The following is a 24,762-nucleotide window of genomic DNA, read 5'->3' as shown; positions in this document are numbered from 1 at the left end:
CAATAGGAATTTAAATAAATAAAGTTTCAGCAGGGTGGCAATTCCATTTTGGCGGATAAAGCGAAACAGAATAGTTCTATCGAACCTGCTTACAAATTTTCACGAGAATCAGTTGAGAAATGTGATCTGCAAAGGAGAACATACAAAAGCATTTTTGCCCAAGCTGAAACGGAGACCTTTGCTAACGCTCGGCCAATGATGGTTTAGGTACACCTATAAAAAATGGTTGTCCCTGCTGTACTTTTAATATCTTTATATTTCAACCGGTATAGTTTTACCTTCAAAAATAATCGGTATCGCTAAACAATAGCGGTACCTTACTACTTATACGTTCACGAAATCGGTATCTGCATAACTTGATTGTTAGTAAACTAACCTGAAAAATAATCTCAAAATCACCGAAACATTTATGTACAGTCACCTGCAATAATATGTTACGTCATTAGCGCCAACTTTGCCTCCAGGGAAACTTTGCCCAAAACGACAATTTTAAACAAATTCGTTAATGTAGAAAAAATTATAATAGTTATGGCCACCCTGCTATTTTTAGTAGAATATAGGTTATATTTCTGACAAAACTATATACCAAACTTGTGCATAACTTGACTTGGGAATTTTGAGTTTGAGCGAGTTGTCTAATATAGAGTATATTTCGGCGGGCAAAAAATTTATAAATAATAAATGCAAGTAGAAAAAATTGAGAACCCTTTGACAAATATTTCCGGGTTTGAGTTATGCACACATGAAGCATAGATTATGTCTATTGAGATTTAAACTAAAAAGGCCTAAATACACAAAAGTTTTAGCGGTGGGCAAAGTAATCCGGTAATATGCATCCATACCAACATTGCCCACCACCAAAAACGGATTAGGGTTGTCACTTTCATCTAATTTACCCAACTTCGCAAGTAAAAGAAGGTTATGTTTGTACACTAAAATAAGTTTATAAATATATACTGTATTTAATTTGTCTTATTATCCTTTATTTAGATGTTTTATCTCGTTAACGAATGAAAAACACAACAAAAATCATATTTTTGGCCATTAAACTATTGTAACAGATTTTCTCAAAAGTGACAACCCTAGCCTTTGTAAAATGCTTAGGCGAGCCTTATTTGGAAATGGGCAAAAACGGGTAGGCAACATTGCCCAGCAAATTTATTTTAAAGTTTTTACACTTATCGCTAAGTTATTAACAGGGAATGGTAGGATTGCCCAAAACCTTTAAGTGATCCTTAGACATCATCATCATACGAGCTGTATTTGAATACCAAATTGACGTGGGCAATGTTGGCGAAAACCCCGGATATCTTTGCCCGCCCTCTAAAACGCAAAAAAATGGGTAAAAAATATATTTTTTTCAAATAAACTGATGCGTTTGATCACAATGGACGTGCTGAGCAAAAAAAGTCATATGATGTGATGTTTTTTGAGAAATTCGTTTTAAAAAAAAAGCGGGCAAAGTTGGTGATAATGACGGTACCTACTCTTCGAACGCCGCAAAAATATGTGACATGTTCTTATGGTTCTACAAATAAGATCGTGTCAGATATTTTTGCGGCCTTCGTTGTGTAACATAAATTGCAGGCGACTGTACATTGGAATAATTATTTTATTTAGTTTCAACGAAAGTTTCAAGTTTAGTACGAAAATACTTCAGATATGCAATATGCACAAAATGTAGACCTAATCGAAATAAAACATTGCTTTTTATAAGTAATTTATAAAACATTCGATACATAGGTATACATAACAATAACTAGAGCGCCATTGGCCTGTAAGCTTCATCTCGGTCTCCAAAGCCGCAAAAACTCGCTAGTACTTTCAGAGAACAGCACGTACACGCATTATACATATAGACGGAACGAACGGCATAATCATTATCATTTATTCGTCGCAATCCATGGTATTACAGATCTAGGTACACGACTTTCAGGTATTACTTATACGAATTACATAACTCTTCCTGTTAATAGGCAATATTTTAAGATAAAACTTGTATAATATAATACAAGATTACAATTGTCATCAAAATTCATTGACGTACAGAAGTCAAATACGTTTTTAAACTGACGCAAAATGATACCAGCATAATAAAAATTTATCCCAATCAGTAAAGATGAGTCTTTAAACTTTTTTCATTTTAAGCGAGTTTTGAAGGAACATAATACTTAAATTCGACTGTAATCGTATTGTTTTAAGATAGTTTACTGCGGTTTTCAACCATTATAACAGCAAATCAAATTTAAATGAGACGCGAGCAGATATTTATGTACCCTATTTTTTGAAATACAATTTATCTACTGGTATACTTTCTCGTGTGCGTATATGATTTAATGTCAATATAATTGTCAAAAGCAAGAAAATCAAGCTGTCATTTTCATTTGAAGAAGTACACGTCTGCTCCGGTGTAGCCCCAACGGGCATCTGACTTGAAGAAGAATTTTGAGTGATGTCGTCAATGTATGGAAATTGTTCGAAAGTTTACATTTGAGATTGAATTTCTGTGTTGTCTTTGTGAGTAAAAATATAAATCGATAATAAATTGGTAGCTGAATTATCTAGCTTTCAGAATCATACAATAATTCAATTACTGTCAAAGACAAAATTGTTTTGCTTCTGTCTCAAACGGAACTCCATATTTTGATTTTTTGATACTTTTAGTGTCGATTTGTAGAGAATAACAGCAAATTAAAAATATAATGGCACAAAGAGTCGGTACACGGTTTCTTCGTGAACAAATTTACGTGTAATTTAATGCAATTATTAAACACTTATTGAACAAATTATGGTTACAAAGTGAGGTCTAAATCGAAAACGTCATATACCGGCCCCTTAAGATTAAGTTTAATGTAACATTTGTGTATTTAAATTTTAACAACAGAAAAATGACAATGTTTTTGTATGTGTGGATAGTGGATATTTCTTTCACACGCTGATATACATATATCGCACTGTATGTAAAGGCCCACACACTTTATAAGTTTTACCTCTATACCTTTTTATTAATATGTAATGATTCACTTCATTCGTAAAAACATTCGTCCTTCGCATTATTGACATACATCTCAGGACGGGCCTTACGGGCACTAGTTCAGCGGTGTCGTTAATGAATTCGAGCCAATCGTGCAGTCTAACGCAACTAGTTGCGACCAATCGCGCACGTGATGCGAACTCATCGACCAATCGCGTTGTAGCGGTGTCACACCGCTGTACTGGCCCCATTTATGCCCCATTGTTATTGCCCGTAAGGCCAGTCCTGAGATATATGTCAATGGTCTTTCGTCTTTATGTATTGTAAAACCCGAACATAAACATTCGTAATAATTTCCTTTAAGAGTTCATAGTGAACAGGGCCAGATTAACAATGTCGAGACTCCTAGGCAATGCAGTTTGCCTTTTTAGCACATGGTTAGTCAATGTTCATTCTATGAAACATTCTTTAGTGCTGGACTGCTGGTGCGTAGCCCTAGGCAATTACCTACCATGTCTGATTACCATTAGGTAGGGTAGTGGTTAAATCCGGTCGTGATAGTGAATTCAGTATGGTGAATAAATGAAACCGAATTTCCTTTTAATTAATATATTTTGACAAACAAAGCCAGCATAAAACACTGATAACACAACGACTTACAATAAACGCCTTATAAATGGCGACAATTATTAGGTATGATACCGTAAAAACAAAAACATTGCAAACTTAAATTCATAAGGAAATTGAAAACCGGTGGATTCAAGACACTCAAACATGTGCAAAAATATTATATTCTTAAATACACCGTAACAGGCAATGATATTCTATAGCATAAGGTACCTTATGGCAACTGAATAAAATACTTTTTGATTTGGGAAGTCACATAAGATATCTTCACAAGTTCAAAGCAAGTAATACTGCTTTTTCAGATGTGCCTGTATAAGAAAAGTGAAGCTGTATTATAGGGTAACTACCATACCATACTAATGTCAGCTCTCAGCTCTCCGTCAACAATTAGCTGTTTCATACATATTTTAATGGAACAGTGGTGACTTCCCTACAAAAATAGTGGGTATTTTGATTGTAAAGGGCAAATTATTGAGTAGTTTACCCTAAAAACAAAGAAGAAAGAAAACGATTTACTGAAAATTTATTTAAAAAATAGTACCTACCTTAATCTCTCCCTTTCGAACTACGCATGAATCAGCAATCTATCTTTAGGTACAGTAAGCAGCAGAGATAACTGTCCCCTCTGCATATAAACTAGTTTGCAGGAGGGTCAGTTATCTCTGCAGCATACTGCATATTCTACATTCTATCCATCAGTCCAGTTACAATACTTTATACCTTATCTACTTTATCATAGAACAATAATACCATCTTCCGTTATTCCATTAACCACAACGCCACTTCCTTGTCTGTATTCCTAATCACTTGTTTTTAGGGTTCCGTACCCAAAGGGTAAAACGGGACCCTATTACTAAGACTTCGCTGTCCGTCCGTCCGTCTGTCTGTCACCAGGCTGTATCTCACGAACCGTGATAGCTAGACAGTTGAAATTTTCACAGATGATGTATTTCTGTTGCCGCTATAACAACAAATACTAAAAACAGAATAAAATAAAGATTTAAATGGGGCTCCCATACAACAAACGTGATTTTTGACCAAAGTTAAGCAACGTCGGGCGTGGTCAGTACTTGGATGGGTGACCGTTTTTTTTTGCATTTTTTTCCCGTTTTTTTTTTGCATTATGGTACGGAACCCTTGGTGCGCGAGTCCGACTCGCACTTGCCCGGTTTTTTTTACCTCCATCATTAAATTGAAATATTCACAAATATTAAGTGAAGTTTATCTCTACAGGTACATTCATAGTGATGTAACATTGGATTAGTGTCATACATGAATACATTTGGATTGATTTTACAACTTGAAGTGATCAAAGTTTACCTTTTTATTGATTACAATGATTACAGTAATTATTTACACAAGTTAACCGTTTATGCGACCAGACAATTACATTGAAGTTTATCTCTATTACATCTAGAAATAGATGAATTTATAATGAGATTACCAATTACTTTCCGAATAAGTATAGACTCGTACACTTGATTTAGTTATTCTATTTCTATGTTATGAAACTTATGAAAGTTATGAAGGTATTATTAATCGCAATGTTTTCATTATTACCGTGAATAGGTAAACTTGTCAATACCAAACCTATAGCGAATAACAGTTATACAATAATACAAGTACCTACCAAAAAGCACAGTCAGCACCAGAAGTCGCTACATTGGCTAATGTAAATAAATATCTGCACAGGTATTTACTCCCTAAACAAAAACTCGTAAATATGTGTTGAGGTAATTTTAAACACATTGCTCACTAAACGATTTCTGCTGCTAACTGTAGCTATACTTACATTAACTTCTTTACAAACGGTATTATTTTCACATTCCTATCCTTACCATTCGAATTATCCTACAATCCAGTCCATCTCACCTTAAAGTTTAAGGGCCACCGCACACTAGCGTCTCCCTAGCGTCGGCGTCTAGCCAACTCTATGGCTGCTGCTCGACGCAACGTGGGCGCAACTGCGCAGCGACGCCATTTTCTATAGCGTTCACAAGGCGCTGACGCTCAAAAGACGCTAGTGTGGGGTGGCCTTAAGTTATCAAGTATTCACTATTCAATTATCTGAACAGATTTAGATTGTAATATGTTATAGTAGATGGTTACGCCAATAACCATGTGAGCTCCCTACAGTTTGAGCGTGCACCCTAGCGCTTTGCTGCTATCTAGTGGCCTAAATCGAAAAACATAAATTTTACATTTTACAGTGTAAATTTTACACTTCGTGCCAATGAATAGGGAGCTATTGTGCTGCGTGCTACAGTTCATTCACCGTCTATAGTCTGTATCTTTAGGTATAGGTATAAAAGTAAACAAAATCTACCCTCAAATGGCTCCTTAAGCCATTTGAGGTTAGATGAAAACATTACACGATCAAACAGTGTAGGTTAAAGTCAGATCGTTCAGTGATAGATCCAGGTGGTTACCAATAAATGTTATAACTATACTACCTGAAAATGTACAAATAATTTGTTTACTTTCATTTAAATACCTATAAATACAGAGTATCGACATTGAAATTTCTAAACTACATTAATCGCTGGAATCGCTCGTATCCTCCGGCGTCCTAATATGCATCAAGGAGAAGTTTCCGAAGCTGAACGTCCTGTTCCTATTCGGTCTCCTAGACCTGTACCGAAACCTGTGTCATTTGTCGCCATCGACCTGCTTCCTGAACTGCATCGCGTCTCCGTACGCCTTCTTCACCGCCTTTCTATCAGCTGGTTTCCGAGATTCAACCAACTTAGCCTGATCTATACTTTTCTCTAACCCTAGAAGTTCTAACTTGTTAGGCGGCAGCCATTGCCATGTGCGTTTCACATCGAAGAACAGTACTAGGTAGAGGACTGGCTCGTGTGAATGGTTCTTCTTGAGGTTGAGCACGTCTTGCGGCGGTACTGGGAGCGGGACGCCGTTGTATATGAAGCCTTTTGGGATTTTTGGGTCGATTATTAAAGCTGGGTACCAGGGGTAGCCTCTGTGGAGGAAACAATAAGAGCTAATTTCCAATAAACCATTAAAAATATTTAAATAAAAAAGAATAAAACTAGATGAGTTTAAGAGCAATATAAAGAGATACATTTTGTATAGAAATCCTTTGTATTGCTCTCGCGTATGTTTTGAATGAATGAAATACTTACGAATGATGAATTTGATGAAACTTTGACACAACCGTAACGAAAACGTATATAGCAGAAAGACAACGAAAATGGAGCGAGTGCGCGCTATATTCAACTTAAAAACATGTTTTTTAAGACCTAATCACGGAGTACGAATTTTGGATCCACCAAAGTTGTTTTAAAAAGTTTGTTTTATAGAACACGTAATGTAAATTGGAAAAAAAATTGTCGTTCCGAATTCAGTAGTTAATTAATTTGGTTGACTAAATTAACCCTAGCCGCTCGCCTTCCTCCCAAAGGTTTAACTAGTGATGCGCAACGAAAATAAACTTAGGTATCGATTATTTTATTTTATTTTAGTACATGGAAAACCAACAGCGCTATATTTATCCAGAAATTACAATAGAATCACAGAGCCAATTATAGGTTCTCACTTATAGAAATATAATAAATTATAGAAAGTTTTTGCCCAACTTAGTTACACATACAATAAAATAATATATTAATAATATATTATGTAAGTAATAAATCGCATTGAATGCGCTTATGTCTACAGGATGTTTTTTTTTTATCGCAAATAATGAAATTAATGAATATCAAGCAGTTTTATCTCTTAAGACACCGACGTTCTTTGAGGGGTGAGTCGTCGTAGTAAATGTATGAGGGTTTGAAGTTAATGTTTGGGATATTTCTGGTTTTATTAAAAAAAAAAAGTTATTAATGTAATTTTACTCATTGGGTAGAGCACTTTCGATATCAATTTGAAGTTTTCTGATATCTGTTTTATTTACGGAATTATCGCCTGGCTACACTTAACGATTACACCCTGTATAGGTCCAACTGACCAACTTTTACTATGGGACCAACCCCAATCTCGCGAAAAAATTTGGCTCCCATAGAATACATCAACATCTTAACACCAACTTGCATATTTGGAATTAAAATATAAAAAAGCCATACTCATGGTACAGGTCGTTTCACGAAAGCTGGAACGAATGGAATGACCGAAACTTTCATTGATATGAGTGACACATCGGTATACAGTCAGAGCCGCCATTTTATTGCTTAATGTGATACACACATAGATATTTTCATTCACTCATTCGTTCCATTCATGCCAGCTCTTGTAAAATTGACCGGTACTTACCTGCACTTGGCCCAGACGAGTTGTAGCGGTTCGAGAATCACGTCGGGCTGCAGCGAGCTCTTTATGGGCGTCTTAGATGTGGACGAGCGCGTGCCGCGGCCCTGCGATTACGTTATGATTATGAAATTAAGTTCTTTCATAAGTATAGATTTACTAACTACTAATGGCCTGAATTAGCTATGAATCGTTTGTCTTTATCTGTCATTTTGACTTATGTATTTGTAGGAAAGGGATAAAACATAATTTAACTAAATCAAGCCCGTAAAGTTGTATGAATAAGGGGGTAAGTATTTGGATAGCATTAGGGGTATTTGCACCGTTGTCATCGGAAAGATTTAGATGTAGATTTCTTTATTTCAAGATGAGAATTACACTATAAATTGGCTACATTCGTCAAAATTGTTTATCTTCGCATCATGATCGTCAAAAATTACATTATAAATTTAAAATAATAAGATTAATTGTGTCTCCCAATAAGGATCGCATTTACAAAGAAAAACATGTCAAACAATTGAATATAAACCAAGTTAACATTAAAGTCGATGTCAACGTAAATAATTTGTAAGTGTCATTAAAATGTCAAATAAAGATAATTCAATGTACTCATTTACAGAGTACAGAGGGTTACCCAACAAAAGGTTTCTCAATTTGAGCTTAAATGACTAAAATTTATTTTATGGGAAATTTCATAGTGCGCAGATACTTTAGTCAGCCTGTCACTTGGTTCGTGATGCAACCCGCACTTCTTTTATTGTGTGTGTGTTGATAACCGGATTTGCCGTTCATGTGATTTGCGTTGGTGTCATGTTTATTTCCTGAACCGAATTCATTTCCATAACCACAATATATTTCCATATCATATTATTGGGTTACCTTAATCGGTGTGGTGGGCGAGTCTTGGCCGGAGCGGCTCTGGTCGGACTGCGAGGTGCGCCGCCGCCGGTCCCGTCGGTCCGCGCCGCTGCCTTCGAGCGTGGAATCCATCGTGTCGTTGTAGCTCGACCTGGGAAACAGATTCATTTATAATACCACTGAAATCCATCATTGTATTTCTTAAAGATCTATCTATAGCGTCCTTAAATAGGCCTTCTTACCATTTCTCCATGCGTCTCCATTGACATTTATATTCTCCAGTTTTGCCACGAGTTAGCGGGTGTTAGCGGGTTTTCGTTCGTCTCGTTTGCCTATCTACAGTTACTGAGTCTGATCTACAGATTCTACACATGAGCTCTTTCCCATTTATGTCCAGTTTATTTGCGGGTACGGTTTTTCGCAGGATCCAAATTTCTGCAGTATTCATGCAAACAGAATGCTCGTGTGAGCGTTACTATATTAGCACGGTACGGATACTACTAAAACTGGATCCTGCAAATAACCGTACCCGGAAGAAACTGGACGTAAGTGGGAAAGATCTCTAAGACTCAGATTGTCTAGGTATTATGTGAATGACTAATGACTAGTGATCGTTATCAACGTGCAGTTTTCGTAACAAAGGGTATGGTTGGCAAAAAAAAAACAAATGCATTTGATTATTCACTTTTGTTCTTAACTATAAAATAATTACTTATATTAGGATTACACCTCTAGATATAACTCTTTACGGTACAAAACTTTTTCCGCCCTAATTATTTTTAAAACAATGTACGTCAAATGACATTAAATGTCATAAAAATACTACTATAGTTGCGTGCAATATTTTAGAGAATTAAATGGGGTTGGCTGGTGGAAGTTTTTAGCAGATGGCGCCATCATAGCTTGCCCTGTCAATCCCTAGAATTGTGTCAAGTTTTTGTTTTTTTAATAGCCTGGATGCCAGCCCTTTAAGCCAAATCTCATAGAAAAAGGGGCAAGCTATGATGGCGCCATCTATGCAAACCTTTGACAGTTGCCAACCCCATTAACCTTGTAATATGGCGATTGTCCACTTTTAGTGTTTAGCAGTAACGCTTTGGTTTACTGCGACATAAACGCGTATTGCTTGTGTCAGCGCAACCTAACGTGTATATATTGGCAGGCATTTAGAGAATATACGTTCTTAAACTATCACACATAAGGTGTTTGACTTCTACTCCCATCACCCGCTCGAAACCATAAACAACAAGTACTATATCTTGTTATTTGAACCTTCTTGTGACTTCTGTTAACGTAGAAAGGTCATTTAAGCGATTTAAAATGGATTTTTTCCAATCGACGTGAACGACTGACAGCCAAATCTGTTGAACAAATTTTAGTCCTTTATTCAGTACAATTTGGATAAGTGATTATAAATATGTATATAAATATCCTAATTTGTGAAATATATAATGTTTAAAATACTTGCGTATTTGTTTTTTTGTCAACCATACTTTGCTACCAATACAGCACGTTGATAACGATCACTACTAATGACAAATGAACAATCCAAAATTTGCTACTGTAATTTGAACCTATAGTGTAGGAAAAAGATTTTGCGTTGTTGGAGAATTGAATCATCAAAGGAAAAGCGACTTTGTTCCAATTAAATAGGATTTAAATTTTATCGAACTGAATAGGTGCTTATAGGTAGGACCTTCCGCGAGCGGTCGGAGGCGTAGTGCGTGCAGGACGAACACGACCACACGGAGCTGTTCGACGACGACCTGGGAACTTTCAGAACCACTGGTCTACATGTCCATAGAGGGCGCTTGTACTCACCCGTCGCTGGAGCTGGCGGAGCGCGAGCGGTCGGAGGCGTAGTGCGTGCAGGACGAACACGACCACACGGAGCTGTTCGACGTCGACCTGGGAACTTTCAGAACCACTGGTCTACATGTCCATAGAGGGCGCTTGTACTCACCCGTCGCTGGAGCTGGCGGAGCGCGAGCGGTCGGAGGCGTAGTGCGTGCAGGACGAACACGACCACACGGAGCTGTTCGACGACGACCTGGGAACAATTTTTTTTTATTATATATGGGCTTACTCATGCGAGCTCGCCCAGAAGGTGCCTGTTCACTCTTGATTTGAAGGTTTCCAGGTTACAATGACACATTACAAATATGTATATTACATTATACTCGTAGCCAGAGTTGGGCATTTTTCGAATAATTTTTCATCTAAATAATTATTCGAACAAACAATCATTCAAATAATAAATTAATTACACAAGTAATGCATAATTGTTTTCCATCCTATTTTCTCAGAAACGTTCGTATTTGTCATATACGAACGTTTTCGAGAACGAACGTGTCTTAAAACTCTTAAATTACCGAGGTTGACTGCAATCTCGGTAATTTTTGTACCGAGACTGACTGAAACAGCAAGACACGTTCGTACGTTTCCGTGAAAATACGATGGAAAACAATGATGCACTACATCTGTATTCATCATTTTATTCGAATAAATAACACGAATGATGTTTTTAGTACACGCTCAGATTTGCAATCAATAAGTAACTCCAGCGTATTTTAGGGCCAAGGGATTTTATCGCAGGTGCCCATCTCTGCTCGTAGCAGACAACAAACCCATACTGAGTGATTTTGTCGTCTGTATGTTGTACTCTGAAAGGTGAATATAGGGACAGAATAAATAATAGTACTAGGTACAGAAGATTCACTCTCTAACAAAACGCGTCTGTTACGATCAGGACAGATATGACCGCTACAGCGTCACGCGCGACTTATGGCTAGCCACCAAAATTGGTGTGGGACGGATGTACCTGTTGCAAAGCGACGAAAACGCGGAGTGAGCCACGCCTGATATAGGTCAAAATGCAAGAAAAAAATTCTGTTTCATGTGTTTTGTGACATGTGACAATAGTTACCTGGAGAGCGCTAGGTCGCTGTCCGAGCCGGCCTCGCCGGTAGTCCCGCGGTATTGCAGGAACGAGGCAGGAACGGGGGTGGACAGCGCCTTGCCTCCGCCGAGGCCCGTCCTGGAACAAATTTCAATCCCAATCTCAGCCAAATCAAAGCAGATCTAGAACTATTTTAACATACAGAAAAGAGCTAAGGTAAGTACGCCTACTTAGCGTGAACAGATCGCCAATGGCGGGCAAATGGAGCATTCGTCAAACATGGACGCATTATGAATTAATGATATATAGATGGTCAAGCAAATCTTGTCAGTAGAAAAAGGCGACAAAATTCAAATTTTCTAAGAGACGATATCCCTTCGCGCCTAAATTTTTAAATTTGCCGCCTTTTTCTACTGACAAGATCTGCTTGACCAACTATATGTACCTACTACTCATATACTAACCGAAATAAGTCGGGTGAAGAAGCCTGTTTGTCCTTATCGCACTTCCTTGGGCGTCCGCGGCCTTTCTTCTTGGGTGACGGCTCCAGCGGCCTGCCGAGGCTGGCTGATAAAGTGGGGAGTGACGCTGTCAAAACATACACAATTTTACAATTAAACATATAAAATACACTATATTTATGTTCTATCTGATGTACCTTTATTCCTCTCTTCCGTACAATAAAGTGAATTGTTACTTATTTACTTAAAATAATGACTGGGTGCGTAGCCAGCATGCTAACCGTTTACGCTCCGTAGCGAACGAAACGCACCCGTCACTGTTGCACTAATATAGAAGAGTGATAGAGAGACACAAATCGTGTCGTTGTCGTAGCGCAAGAGATTGTCACCTTGGCTAGGCATCCTGGGCGGTTAGCCTTACATTAGTAAAACATATTATTGATATTTAAATATTTTAAAATGTGGACCTATTTTTCTAGAAAGTCCTAGGACTGAAGTAAAACTAGCAATAGGTAACGAGGTTGTAAATAAAATCTATACCATCGGATCCGAAACTCTTAGGCGGCGTGGCGACGGTCGTCGGAGTAAGCAGTAGCGTTGGCTTCCTCAAACCTCCGATGAGACCCAAACCTATGCAAAAATAAACAATATGTTATGTACATTCCGTTTTATACAACATAAATAAAACCGGCCAAGTGCGAGTCGGACTCGCACACGAAGGGTTCCGTACCATTATGCAAAAAACGGCAAACAATCACGTTTGTTGTATGGGAGCCCCACATATTTATTTAATTCTGTTTTTAATATTTGTTGTTATAGCGGCAACAGAAATACATCATCTGTGAAAATTTCTACTGTCTAGCTATCACGGTTCATGAGGTACAGCCTTTCGGATGAAAGAAGCGCCTGGCGTCTATTGGGTCGTTGGGTGGACGACATCCGGAAAATTGCGGGTCACTTCTGGATGAGATTAGCTCAGGACCGGGACAAGTGGCGTACTATAGTCCATATCTTTAGGTATTTAAATAAAAGTATACAAACAATTTGTACATTTTCGGGTAGTTATAACATTTATTGATTAACCAACCAAATACAAAACCGCCTGGATCAGTCACAGAACGACCTGACTTTAGCCCACATTATTTGATCATGTAATGTTTTCATCTACCATCAACTGGGTTATGCCGGCTACATACGTAACGATAAATCGTTGCGATAAAACTGTGCAGTCCGACTGTGCGATAAATCGAACGTTCCTAGTGCCTCCACACGCCTCCGATATCGGAGCCGATCGTCAGTTCTCCGCAAAGCTCATCAGAAACAACATATCCACAATGGCACTGCTTTGGAGTTAGATTTATGATTTCTCTATTATACAGATGTATAATGTAGGTAAAGCCATACGATTAAATAAAATTATAGTATGAGCGTAGGAAAACATGAAAAATCCCGTAAGTACATAAATAAGTTTTTGCCAAAAATTTCATTTTTGGTACAAGCTTTTATTGCTGTACTTTTCTTACAACAGACAACTAATACTCATCAAGACAATTATAAAAACCCCTAACACTATTAGGTTGCGTTGTTTCATCACAGAGTTCCTATGGCCACCTCCTGTCTCCATCCTCAGATCAGCTCAATGGTGCCATAATATTGGATTGTCATCCGATTTATACATGCAAATTACAAATACAAAAAAAATCAGCTCAATCGGAAACCGGGAAGTGGATCAAATTTAACTTGCTAGATTTGATTACAGACCGACAAACAGACAGACAACAGTCAGGTGAAACTAAATAAAAGCTTGTAAAAACAGCGACTACGAACAGAGAACCCTACTATCGGGTCACTGGCACTAAATGCAGTACCGTCTTGACCATAAGGGCACACGGGGCCCGTGCACACAGGGCCCCGTTCCTCAGGGGGCCCCGAAGGATAGACAGTAACAGTATATATATTTGATTACACATAATAAATGTTAGTTTAATTCACTTTCTTTACTTTCCAAATTCTAGAGTTTATTTTTTTCATTAATGTACTTACTTGAATAATAGGTAACCCACGTGCGCACACAAGCGAGCGACGTGAAGTACTGCCGAAATGAACGGTCGCCATCCACACGCAACGATAAAACTGTGCAGTTCGCTTCGACAACGATTTTTCTGATATAATTTGCAACTGCCACCGATCAACGATTTATCGTAACGATTTGTCATACACACGGTTTGATTTATCTGCACAGTCGGACTGCACAGTTTTATCGCAACGATTTATCGTTACGTATGTAGCCGGCATTAAGGAGCCATTTGGGGGTAGATTTTTTTTACTTTTGTTTAAATATCTAAAGATACAGAGTATAGAAGAAAGGCAGCAGTGGGCGATAAAGGGCTGATATGATGATGATGAATCTACGGAAACGAACAGCGCTATCTACTTCAATTGTTAAATTAATAAGCATATTTTGTACAAATAATAACTGTTACTATGGTATCAGCGATGGCACTAACCTGAACTGGCCGTCTTGAGGGGCGACTTAGCAGACTTGACGGGCGACTTGTTAGGCGATTTCTCCGGCGTGGACAGCTTTTGCGTGCGCTCGACGGATTTAGACGGCGCCGGCGTCTCGGAACCAGAAGTCGGCGTGTCGGTCACCGCCGGGTTACCTGGGGTTTATTGGGGTTTTACTATAGTAGAAAAATAACTGGCCAATAAGTGAAAGTCACAAATAATGTTGCTAACTTGTAATACTGATGGACGTTTCTTTGTACTGAAAGCGGTCGCGTTTAGAACCGTCATATTATACAGGCGCTGATAAGTAAGAAAAATTTAGGCTATAGGACTTTTATTTTAGAATGTGGAAAAGAAAATCAAGGTTTAAGTGTACGTTTATACCATGTCAATGACAATGCATACGGATCGCCCGATGACCGCCAGCCGGTACGGTAGCGTACAGATGTTTCACTTCGTGGTGTCACATTGCGCGTCGCGATGATATCCATCGCCCACATTGTTACCTAATTGTCAATCGGTGGACCTTATGCCTTTTGTAATAAGGTCCACCGATGTACAGTTACGAGTGTTGCTGTTTGTACACCAAACTGGTATGTGTGTGTGTGTGTGTGTGTTTGTGTGTGTAGGGCAGCGGTTCTCAAACTTTTTTCGGTGAAAATCCCTTTTGGAAAGTGAAATATTTGACAGAGCCCCAAATAAACATTTTCGTTCGTCGCTATTCAACTGTGGACCAGACATATACAATGTAGAAGAGTTTGTAAAAAAAATTGTTTTCAGTTTTTTCTCGCGCAGCCCCCACAGAGGCTTTCGGACTACATAATATTGTCTTCGGTTAACGTCATAGTTACTCATGAAATATAATCCGTTTCAATAGTTTTATTTCTTTCGGAGCACAGTTTGAGAAAAGCTGGAGTAGGGTGTACTGACCTCGGTCGGCGCCGGCGCCGGCGCGCGGCACGCTGCGGCCGCGGCCCCCGCGCCCGCGCCCGCGCCGCCCCCGGCCCCGCCCGCGCCCCCGCCACCAGTTCGCGTTCACTTTACACTTCGACGCCACCGGCGAGCTGGAGCGCTGTATGGACATACAAAAACATTCGTTTCTGTAGATAATAACTGTTTCGGTTACGGGATAATATATAAGATAATTGTCTCGCATGAGATTTGAATTCGCTACTGTAATACCCTCTGGTACGGTAACACCAGATCACTCGCTCTAAACACAATTTGGTGCCAAAGCTTGGTCGCAAAATTGACCGGTGGGTGTCACAGAATTTACGCGTCAGTTTAATCCATACTAATATAATATTATAAAGGCGAAAGTGTGTCTGTGTGTCTGTTACCTTTTCACGCTTAAGCCGCTGAACAGATTTAGTAGAAATTTGGTATAGAGATAGTTTGAGTCCCGGAGAAGGACATAGGACAGTTTTTATGTCGGAAATCATCCCTGAAGAGAGTGCAAAAGGGAATGGAATTTGAAAGAGTTAATGAATTGCCTACTAATTGAAGTAAGCAATGCGCGAATTACCTACTTTAGCTGCTGTCACTAATTCCACGCAGATGAAGTCGCGGGAAAAAGCTAGTAATTGTATATTTTGAAAGGAATCCGGTCTAATAAAGTAATAACGTGATGCCGACCCCAAAAACTGTTAACGGAAGTCATCAGTGGATCCCAAGAATGCCTCATGAAACTTACGGTATTGTTATCGTCATCTGAGTCGTGACGGAGGCTCCTGCGCGGCGAGGCGCGGCCGGCGCGGCTGCGCGCTCGCGACACGGCGCGCGAGCTTCGCGTGTCTGAAACCAGTTATTCTGATTTGGTTCTTAGGTAAAAACTTTAACATTCTTAACTGTAAAAAATGGTTCCGACCGGCAGAAAATCTGAAACGCGTCGTCCAGAGTTTGTTTGCTCTCCTCCCCTTAAATGATCCAGTTTTCATTATTTTTACAAAAGTGTTGTCAGAGCAGTCAGATCTACAATATTATACGTCGCTGCTCTTGATCTTTCGGCTCGTCTAGAGATGTTTATTAACAATCTAGGAGTTCACTCACCTACTCTCGTTCACCACTCTCCCTTCGCCACAAGCGGCATTTATCTAGTTTCGTCCGGGCTTGTTTGCTGGTGTTTTATAACTTCGCGATTGTCTCACCGGCAGTGTTCGTTGCTACTAGGTATGCTCCGGCTCCGCCTGGAGTCGACGCTCCTCCTGGTGGACCTCGCCCTGTCCCGCTCGCGCGGTGCCTCTCGCTCGGGGCTGGAGTCTGAGCACAGTTCTCACCGGCAGTGTTCCCGCTGTCGCTGCTACTAGCCCTGCTCCGGCTCCGCCTCGAGTCGACGCTCCTCCTGGTGGACCTCGCCCTGTCCCGCTCGCGCGGTGCCTCCCGCTCGGGGCTGGAGTCTGAGCACAGTTCTCACCGGCAGTGTTCCCGCTGTCGCTGCTACTAGCCCTGCTCCGGCTCCGCCTCGAGTCGACGCTCCTCCCGGTGGACCTCGCCCTGTCCCGCTCGCGCGGTGCCTCTCGCTCGGGGCTGGAGTCTGAGCACAGTTCTAACCGGCAGTGTTCCCGCTGTCGCTGCTACTAGCCCTGCTCCGGCTCCGTCTCGAGTCGACACTCCTCCTAGTGGACCTCGCCCTGTCCCGCTCGCGCGGCGCCTCTCGCTCGGGGCTGGAGTCTGAGCACAGTTCTCACCGGCAGTGTTCCCGCTGTCGCTGCTACTAGCCCTGCTCCGGCTCCGCCTCGAGTCGACGCTCCTCCTGGTGGACCTCGCCCTGTCCCGCTCGCGCGGCGCCTCCCGCTCGGGGCTGGAGTCTGAGCACAGTTCTCACCGGCAGTGTTCCCGCTGTCGCTGCTACTAGCCCTGCTCCGGCTCCGCCTCGAGTCGACGCTCCTCCTGGTGGACCTCGCCCTGTCCCGCTCGCGCGGTGCCTCCCGCTCGGGGCTGGAGTCGGCGTCGCCGGCGCCGGCGAGCTGTGGCATGCCGGCGGCGCGGACGTCGCGCCGCGCTTGGCGGAAGATCGGCAGGCATTGGGAGCGCATTTTTATTGCGGCCCTGGTAAAAAAGGTAAACAATATATAACACAAGTTTTTGTTTACTACTTCATTCTTTAGACTATTCATCATGGCGACAGCTTATTATTGGTATAATAAGCTGATTTTTAACGTGGCTGCGCTGTTTTATTATAAAGTTCGGATTCGTTTCTTTCGGCCATTTGGTTTTAGAGTTTTTGCGCAACGCAAATTTTCTATAGGGCCTGTCTTGTCGCATAGTATTTTATAATACAAATGGAATTGTTATATTACATGTAATATGCATTACAGGCGCCTGAAGGCCTACCGCGGAAAACGAAAGACGAAATTTCAGTGGCAGATTTAGTCTTTGCCGCCCTAGGCACCAGGCCCTGTAGAAAGTAATAGCCGCCCCTTTCTCAGGGCCAACCATATAGACTGCCGCTCCTAATATCTGGCCGCCCTAGGCCCGACCGGGCCTTAAGGGAAATCCGCCACTGCGAAATTTCGTTATCTGCCTCTCTAACGCTCTTGCATATATATTAGTGCGACAGATTCGATTTTCGTTTTTGGCGGTAGGGCCTCTGTCGTATGTAAAGTAACCCACTCTGCTTGAAGCTTCTCTGCAGAGGAACATACGAACTCTCTTGCTGACCATATACCATTCAAGTCTTTACTTACTTATAAAATACAGTGTCCTTGTTGTTATAGGCGAGGCAGTTGTCTATCATGAGCGTGAAGTCGGCCTCCACATCGTCTACGGTTTTGTACGCGCCGCGGTCTAACTTCTTTCCCATGGTGCTCAGATCCATCGGGTGCTTCACTACCGTACTGTAGTCGGGCACCTGGATAATTGGAAAATATTACAGATTAGCTGACCTGACGTGAGCCCTATACCTCTGGGGCAGTAGAGCCTTAGGACGGTGTGGGAGGAAGGTAGCCTGGGGATAATCCAGCACCCTTCCGTATCACACTTGAGTTTGCTACACTGGAATAATCCTACTGGGTTTGCGCTCCAGCGAGATGAGTTTTATCATTTTTATCAAACTAATGGGAGTTTTGTTGCTGGTTCGCTAATATACCTACTCGTAGCCTAGCCAAACAGATTTGTGTAAATTGTATGTATAACTATACTACCATCATGAAAATCAGTTTGTGGTCACAACAATGGCGGCCTCATTGGTTATTTTTGAAATATTTGACAGATGTAAAATAGTATGAAAAAATATGACACGATTGAGTTATGGATGAAAAAATGGCTTACTACTTGTTTACTATAGAAGGCACTAAGAAAACGGTCATTTGATAGTGGTCACCTCCAGCAGGTCGACGGGCTCGGTGAACACGTCGCTGTGGTCCCGCTGTCGCAGCAGCCGCAGTAGTTTGTGCAGCACGCCCCGCTCGGGCCGGAGGTGGTGTAGGACGAGTCGCTTGTGTGCTAGATGTGTGTGTATAGTGGTCACCTCCAGCAGGTCGACGGGCTCGGTGAACACGTCGCTGTGGTCCCGCTGTCGCAGCAGCCGCAGTAGCTTGTGCAGGACGGCCCGCTCGGGCCGGAGGTGGTGTAGGACGAGTCGCTTGTGTGCTAGACGTGTGTGTGTGTATAGTGGTCACCTCCAGCAAGTCGACGGGCTCGGTGAACACGTCGCTGTGGTCCCGCTGTCGCAGCAGCCGCAGTAGCTTGTGCAGGACGGCCCGCTCAGGCCGGAGGTGGTGTAGGACGAGTCGCTTGTGTGCTAGACGTGTGTGTGTATAGTGGTCACCTCCAGCAGGTCGACGGGCTCGGTGAACACGTCGCTGTGGTCCCGCTGTCGCAGCAGCCGCAGTAGCTTGTGCAGGACGGCCCGCTCAGGCCGGAGGTGGTGTAGGACGAGTCGCTTGTGTGCTAGACGTGTGTGTGTATAGTGGTCACCTCCAGCAGGTCGACGGGCTCGGTGAACACGTCGCTGTGGTCCCGCTGTCGCAGCAGCCGCAGTAGCTTGTGCAGGACGGCCCGCTCGGGCCGGAGGTGGTGCAGGACGAGTCGCTCCCACGCGCGGGTGTGTTCGGCCTTTAGGCGTTCGCGTTTGCGGACGAGTTCGCATAGGAGCCTGTGACGAATTTTTGATTAGTATAAAACTTTCACGGCACTGCTGTCAAGGTAATTAAGTTAATCATTTATTCCATTAATTAAATGAACAGAACAAAATGAGGGAGTGTCATTCAGGGATGTTGCGAAGCGAATATTCGCATCCGCACCCGCGGAACTTCCGCATTATTTTCAAAATCCGCATCCGCATAAAATCGATGCGCAGCTTAATGCGGATGTCGAACAAGTCGGTACAGGAACGTCTTAGCGGCGGCGTAAGTGCTAGGTAATTTCGTTATTACCTATAACGAAATCGTCTAGATCCAGAAAAGTCGGCCAAGTTACTGTTTATTAAATATAACGCACCTATATTCTTGCTCAAACACTAAACGATTCGTTTTTTTTAATAAAAATTACTAAAATGTAATATTTTACGTTATTAGGATTCCGTACCTCAAAAGGAAAAAACGGAACCTTTATAGGATCACTCGTGCTTCTGTCTGTCTGTCTGTCCGTCTGTCACAGCCTATTTTCTCGGAAACTAAGTTCAAATTTGGCACACATATGTAAATTAGTGACCCAAAGCGTAAATAAATGAGTTTTAAACATGGGGGCCAATTTTGGGAGGTAAATGAGAAAATGAAAAAATAAAGTTTTTCATACTATACCGTGTTATATGTCAAGTGAAAGAGCTCATTTTGAGATTTCAAATATTTTTTTTTTATAATTTTAAAATAAATAGGTTAGAAGTTATTTAAGAAAATAGCCAAAAAATTACAATACCCCCCTTTATCTCCGAAACTACTGGACCAAAAATTTTGGAAAAAATATACACAAACTTGGAACGCGTGTCCGACTCGCACTTGGCCGGTTTTTTTAAGTGCCTTATCTTCACATCCGCAACCGCATCCGTGGATGTGAGCCTTTAAATATCCGCATCCGCGCATGTCTAAAAATCTGCATCCGCAACATCCCTGGTGTCATTATACGTCATAAATTTGACATGAATTATGACATAGCCACACTTTGTCATTGTAAATGCCATGCATAGTTAGCTTGATCGGACTCCAGAGACCCTGATTTAAATCCGATCTTGGTCACCTGTCTTTTTGGTTCAGGAGCATTTTTTAGTAGCTATAAGACATCTTGATTTAATTGACTGGCAAGGCGTTTGACAATAGTGAACGGTCTTAGATAAAGTGACTACACTGTGGTGTGGACATACCTAGCTCTCTCCAAATCTTGGCGTATCCTTTGCCAATACTTCAGTTGGTTGCAAAGCTCTCGCACGTTCACCGTGCCATCTTGAATGCCTCTGGTACCTGAAAAGAAAAACCTTGTAAGGAAACAAGCAACATTGTTTATTTAATCACATTACACAGAGTGGAATTGGTACGTAAATAGAGCATTGAGGGCAGCTATCAGATTCCTTGCAGCAGCAAGGGAAGGTCTCCTACGACCATTTAGCGTAGCAACGCTAAATGGTCGTAGGAGACCTTCCTTTACTTTTTTTTAGGTGACTTGTGAATAAAAGAGATGTATGTATATATTTATCGCTGGCCGTGGGCTAGTTGAACTACCACTTTCTAGCCGAAAACACGTTGTAATATATCACTCTTGGATTACCAATTGGATATGTGGGCCATTTAATTTAAAATTATACTATACTTTCTCTAGAGTATGGAATTTTTATGTTATATCTACAAGTAGTACCTACTACAAGATTTATCTATTTGCCTTCGCACTAATTAACGTCAAACCAATTTTGCCCCCGTCAGACCGGGTAGTGCTCATAACACTAACTGACCGTGGTGTGAGGTGGCGCTCTGCAGCCTCCTCAACAAGGGCACGCCGTTCCTGCTGCGCCGCTTCAGCGTCCAGTACGCCAGCAGCCGCTTCATGAGCTGCGCGCGCGACGCGGGCGGCCCGTGCGCCAGTGCTGCCACCTCGGCCACGCGCTCGGCGGGCAGGGTGGGAACTAGGACTACTGGCGCCCAGGTCCGCTTCATGGCGAGGACGCGACGCGCCTGTGGGACAAGTGATTTAAATCACATGCATGGATTCTATATTAAAGTAATTTTTATTCTGAACATACTTCTTTTGTTTTCATGAATGTTGTTTTCAATTACTGATAAAGTCAGTCCTGTATTGGCTAAGCTAATTCATCTGTCTGTAACTCTGTATGTACCGTAAAACGGGGTGAAAAGACACGATTTTCAACTTCAAGGACGATTTTCGCCAATAATCCAAATGATAAAAGTAATAATTTTGATATCATTTTTTGAGTCTTGGTTAGTTCTTCAATTTTGCATTTGTGAAATAAATTTTTACCTACCCAATTCAGAGAAAATCAAAGAAAACTACCTGTTTTCTCCATATCCTTAAAACGGGGTCGATAGACACAAGAAAGGGGTGAATAGAAATATTAAGTTTTAGCTGTCATAGGCATCGAATTTGGTCATTATTATGTGGATACTCTATTGGCAAATGGTATATATATATCTGTTAAACAGCTATTTAACACAAAATTATTTTTTCGTGTCTTTTAACCCTCAAGGCGTGTCTTTACACCCCTTTCTTGTATCTAATCACCCCCTATGGCGTAACTGTTCACCCCATATGCGTGTCCACTGACCCCTTTATCACGTAAATTTGCTTGTTATTGGTTTTTTGCAAAAAAATGCTTTATTATAGAGAAAATTAGTGATATTATTTATTATTTAGGTACTACAGATACTATATTACCAGGTTATCTAACTTTTACTTAGTTAATGTCAAAACATTTACCTCTAGAACAAAGTTCAGACAGGCTTCGTTTCTTACCTTGGCCAGACCTTACTTTAGAGTCAAAAAAATCTAACTTTTAGGCAGTTTGATTAAGTTCTTTTGGTATCAATGTAGAGAATAAATAGTCTACATTATACGCATTTCAAAAAAAATAATTTTAGAGATGTACGTTTTTAAATATAACAACTTGAAAGAAAAAGTTCAAAATTTCTCTATTCACCCCGCGATTTCTGTTCACCCCGTTTTACGGTACTGAGAAGTTCCCAGACGGTCTTAAACAGGCCTTAATCCGTCCAATCTATAAAAAAGGATCTCCAAAACTGTTATCAAATTATAGAGCTATTGCCATTCTGTCCAGTGTAGATAAGGTTATAGAGAAATGTATTGTACATTAACTTAGTAATTACCTCAATAAAAATTTAATAATAAATAAGTGCCAGCATGGGTTCCAGAAGGGTAAAAGTACTAACACGCTACTAGCGAGCTTCACAGATGAAATTAACACTTACTTGTCTAATAAAAAAGTAGTCGTGGCAGTATTTTTCGATTTCAGTAAGGCATTTGACACTTTAGAGACCTGCACGCTGTTACAGGCCATGAGTGAGTGCGGGGTGGGGGAGCCGCTGAACCAATGGTTCCGCGACTACCCCACTGGGCGCTCGTACCGTGTGCGGGTGGGTTCTGCGCTCAGCGACGAGCGACAGGTGTCTTGTGGCGTGCCGCAGGGCTCTTGTACTGGACCCGTGAGTTATCTGATGCACGTGAACAGCCTGTGCGGCGTGCTGCGGCACTGCTCGGCGCACATGTTCGCCGACGACCTGTGTATATTGTGCGCCGGCAGTGCCAGCGAGCTGCCCGACACCTGCCGCTTGGTGTAGCAAGATGTCGATGCAGTAGTTCGCTGGTCGCATGATAATGGCATTGTGCTTAATGCTGATAAAACTAAGCTATTACTCATTCGATCTCCCTACTTAGAAGTGTCTAACCTGTCAACTCCTATTATAACCCATGATTTTTCTTGTATGCATAATGATATATTAGACTGTCAATGTAACCCCATATCTCGTGTTAACTGTGTAACGTATTTAGGTCTCAAATGAAAGTAGATGAGCATTTTTCCTGGACGCACCATGTCGATTTTATTTATAGCAAACTTAAAGTACTACTAGGAAAATTTTATTATCTAAGTTTCAAAGTACCTCTGCATATTCTAGGTTAGGTTTAAAGATATTTATTCTCATAAAAGACATGCAAGTCACTTACACGAGAACAGAGTTACAAAGTAAAAGTAATCTTATCTACGGTAGCATACAAAAGTCGCTCGAGAGGTACACGCTCACGCAACTATTTTTTTTAAGGTGGGTAGTGGTTTAAAATATATTGCGATAATCATGGTCTAATAAAACATGGTCTTCTATTCCCAGAGTGACACGGGCCTACGTCACAATAACATTGCCACTTTATTTCAACATAACATGTTACATGGGTACATTATACCTATGGTTAATAAGTTAAAATATTTCTTTATAATATTATAATTTTCATTTATATGTATTTTATCTTAAATTTTACAATAACACGTCATTTTAAATTATTCGTTAGCAATATCTTCCGATTCACGAATGAAATTTCAGACGTTCGGGTAATTCTGTTTACATTACTGGCAACACAGGATAGCGCTGTCACATTTGACAATTCGGATCTAGATAACTTCATGCCCTGACCGTCATCCTTGTCGAACGCGTGTTAATTGTTATTTCCTTCTCGCTCAGTGTCAGCAGTCGCAGTGTTTTCCAAACTTTTCACGTCGTAAGCTTGGTAATTAATGTGTAACTGTGAATTAGTTTTTCAAACGTTTGTCTTGTATAGATAAATAAAGTTTAATTTAATACATTAGATTTGTTTTATTTTACTATGTTTCTACATGAATAACTTAAAATTAATGCCGTTAAAATAATTTTCACCGTTGGTTAAAATTCTCCCACATTTTAAATTTTGAGAACCTGTAAACAGCATGATGACGTAGGCTCGTGTCAATTAGGTCATACGCGAATCTCGGAATAGAGTACCAGGCGGAGTATATTATTATACCATGGCGATAATTTAGTTTTAAACGCATTGAATGAGCCTGTCCCTCTCAGATCAGACGGTAATTTATTATAAAGCTGTGCACCTTCATACGTAAACATTTTTTTGCCTAATTCTAAAATATTTATATGTATCTTTAGTTGAATCGATAATTGGTTATGCACTTGACTGTTACGGATTAACAACTAAAACTAATTTAAACAAGTTAGAATGTATGCAAGTTA

At 40.8% G+C, this 24,762-nt stretch overlaps 1 protein-coding gene and 1 long non-coding RNA gene across 2 annotated transcripts in view; one reads left to right on the top strand and one right to left on the bottom strand.

The window, feature by feature from the left end:
* Positions 1 to 24,762, top strand: part of LOC134800122 (uncharacterized) — a 285,699-nt gene that overhangs the window by 61,553 nt on the left and 199,384 nt on the right. The window lies entirely within an intron of this gene.
* The window catches only part of LOC134800102 (bromodomain-containing protein 1), a 31,975-nt gene continuing 13,328 nt past the window's right edge, over positions 6,116 to 24,762 (bottom strand). Inside the window, exons 8-22 of the mRNA XM_063772577.1 lie at positions 21,471 to 21,690; positions 20,889 to 20,985; positions 19,508 to 19,685; positions 18,277 to 18,440; positions 17,415 to 17,638; positions 16,284 to 16,384; positions 15,545 to 15,662; positions 14,590 to 14,745; positions 12,623 to 12,712; positions 12,086 to 12,209; positions 11,649 to 11,759; positions 10,686 to 10,772; positions 8,744 to 8,873; positions 7,871 to 7,971; positions 6,116 to 6,581 (exon numbers count right to left, since the gene is read on the bottom strand). Of these exons, the coding sequence (XP_063628647.1) occupies positions 6,251 to 6,581; positions 7,871 to 7,971; positions 8,744 to 8,873; positions 10,686 to 10,772; positions 11,649 to 11,759; positions 12,086 to 12,209; positions 12,623 to 12,712; positions 14,590 to 14,745; positions 15,545 to 15,662; positions 16,284 to 16,384; positions 17,415 to 17,638; positions 18,277 to 18,440; positions 19,508 to 19,685; positions 20,889 to 20,985; positions 21,471 to 21,690 (2,232 nt within the window). The 3' untranslated portion in view covers positions 6,116 to 6,250. The remainder of the gene's footprint in view (positions 6,582 to 7,870; positions 7,972 to 8,743; positions 8,874 to 10,685; positions 10,773 to 11,648; positions 11,760 to 12,085; positions 12,210 to 12,622; positions 12,713 to 14,589; positions 14,746 to 15,544; positions 15,663 to 16,283; positions 16,385 to 17,414; positions 17,639 to 18,276; positions 18,441 to 19,507; positions 19,686 to 20,888; positions 20,986 to 21,470; positions 21,691 to 24,762) is intronic.

Source organism: Cydia splendana, chromosome 19 (assembly GCF_910591565.1).
Source record: "Cydia splendana chromosome 19, ilCydSple1.2, whole genome shotgun sequence".
NCBI classification, from domain to species: Eukaryota; Metazoa; Arthropoda; class Insecta; order Lepidoptera; family Tortricidae; genus Cydia; species Cydia splendana.
The sequence above is the reverse complement of the archived record's forward strand: the minus strand, read 5'-3'. Positions and strand labels throughout refer to the sequence as shown.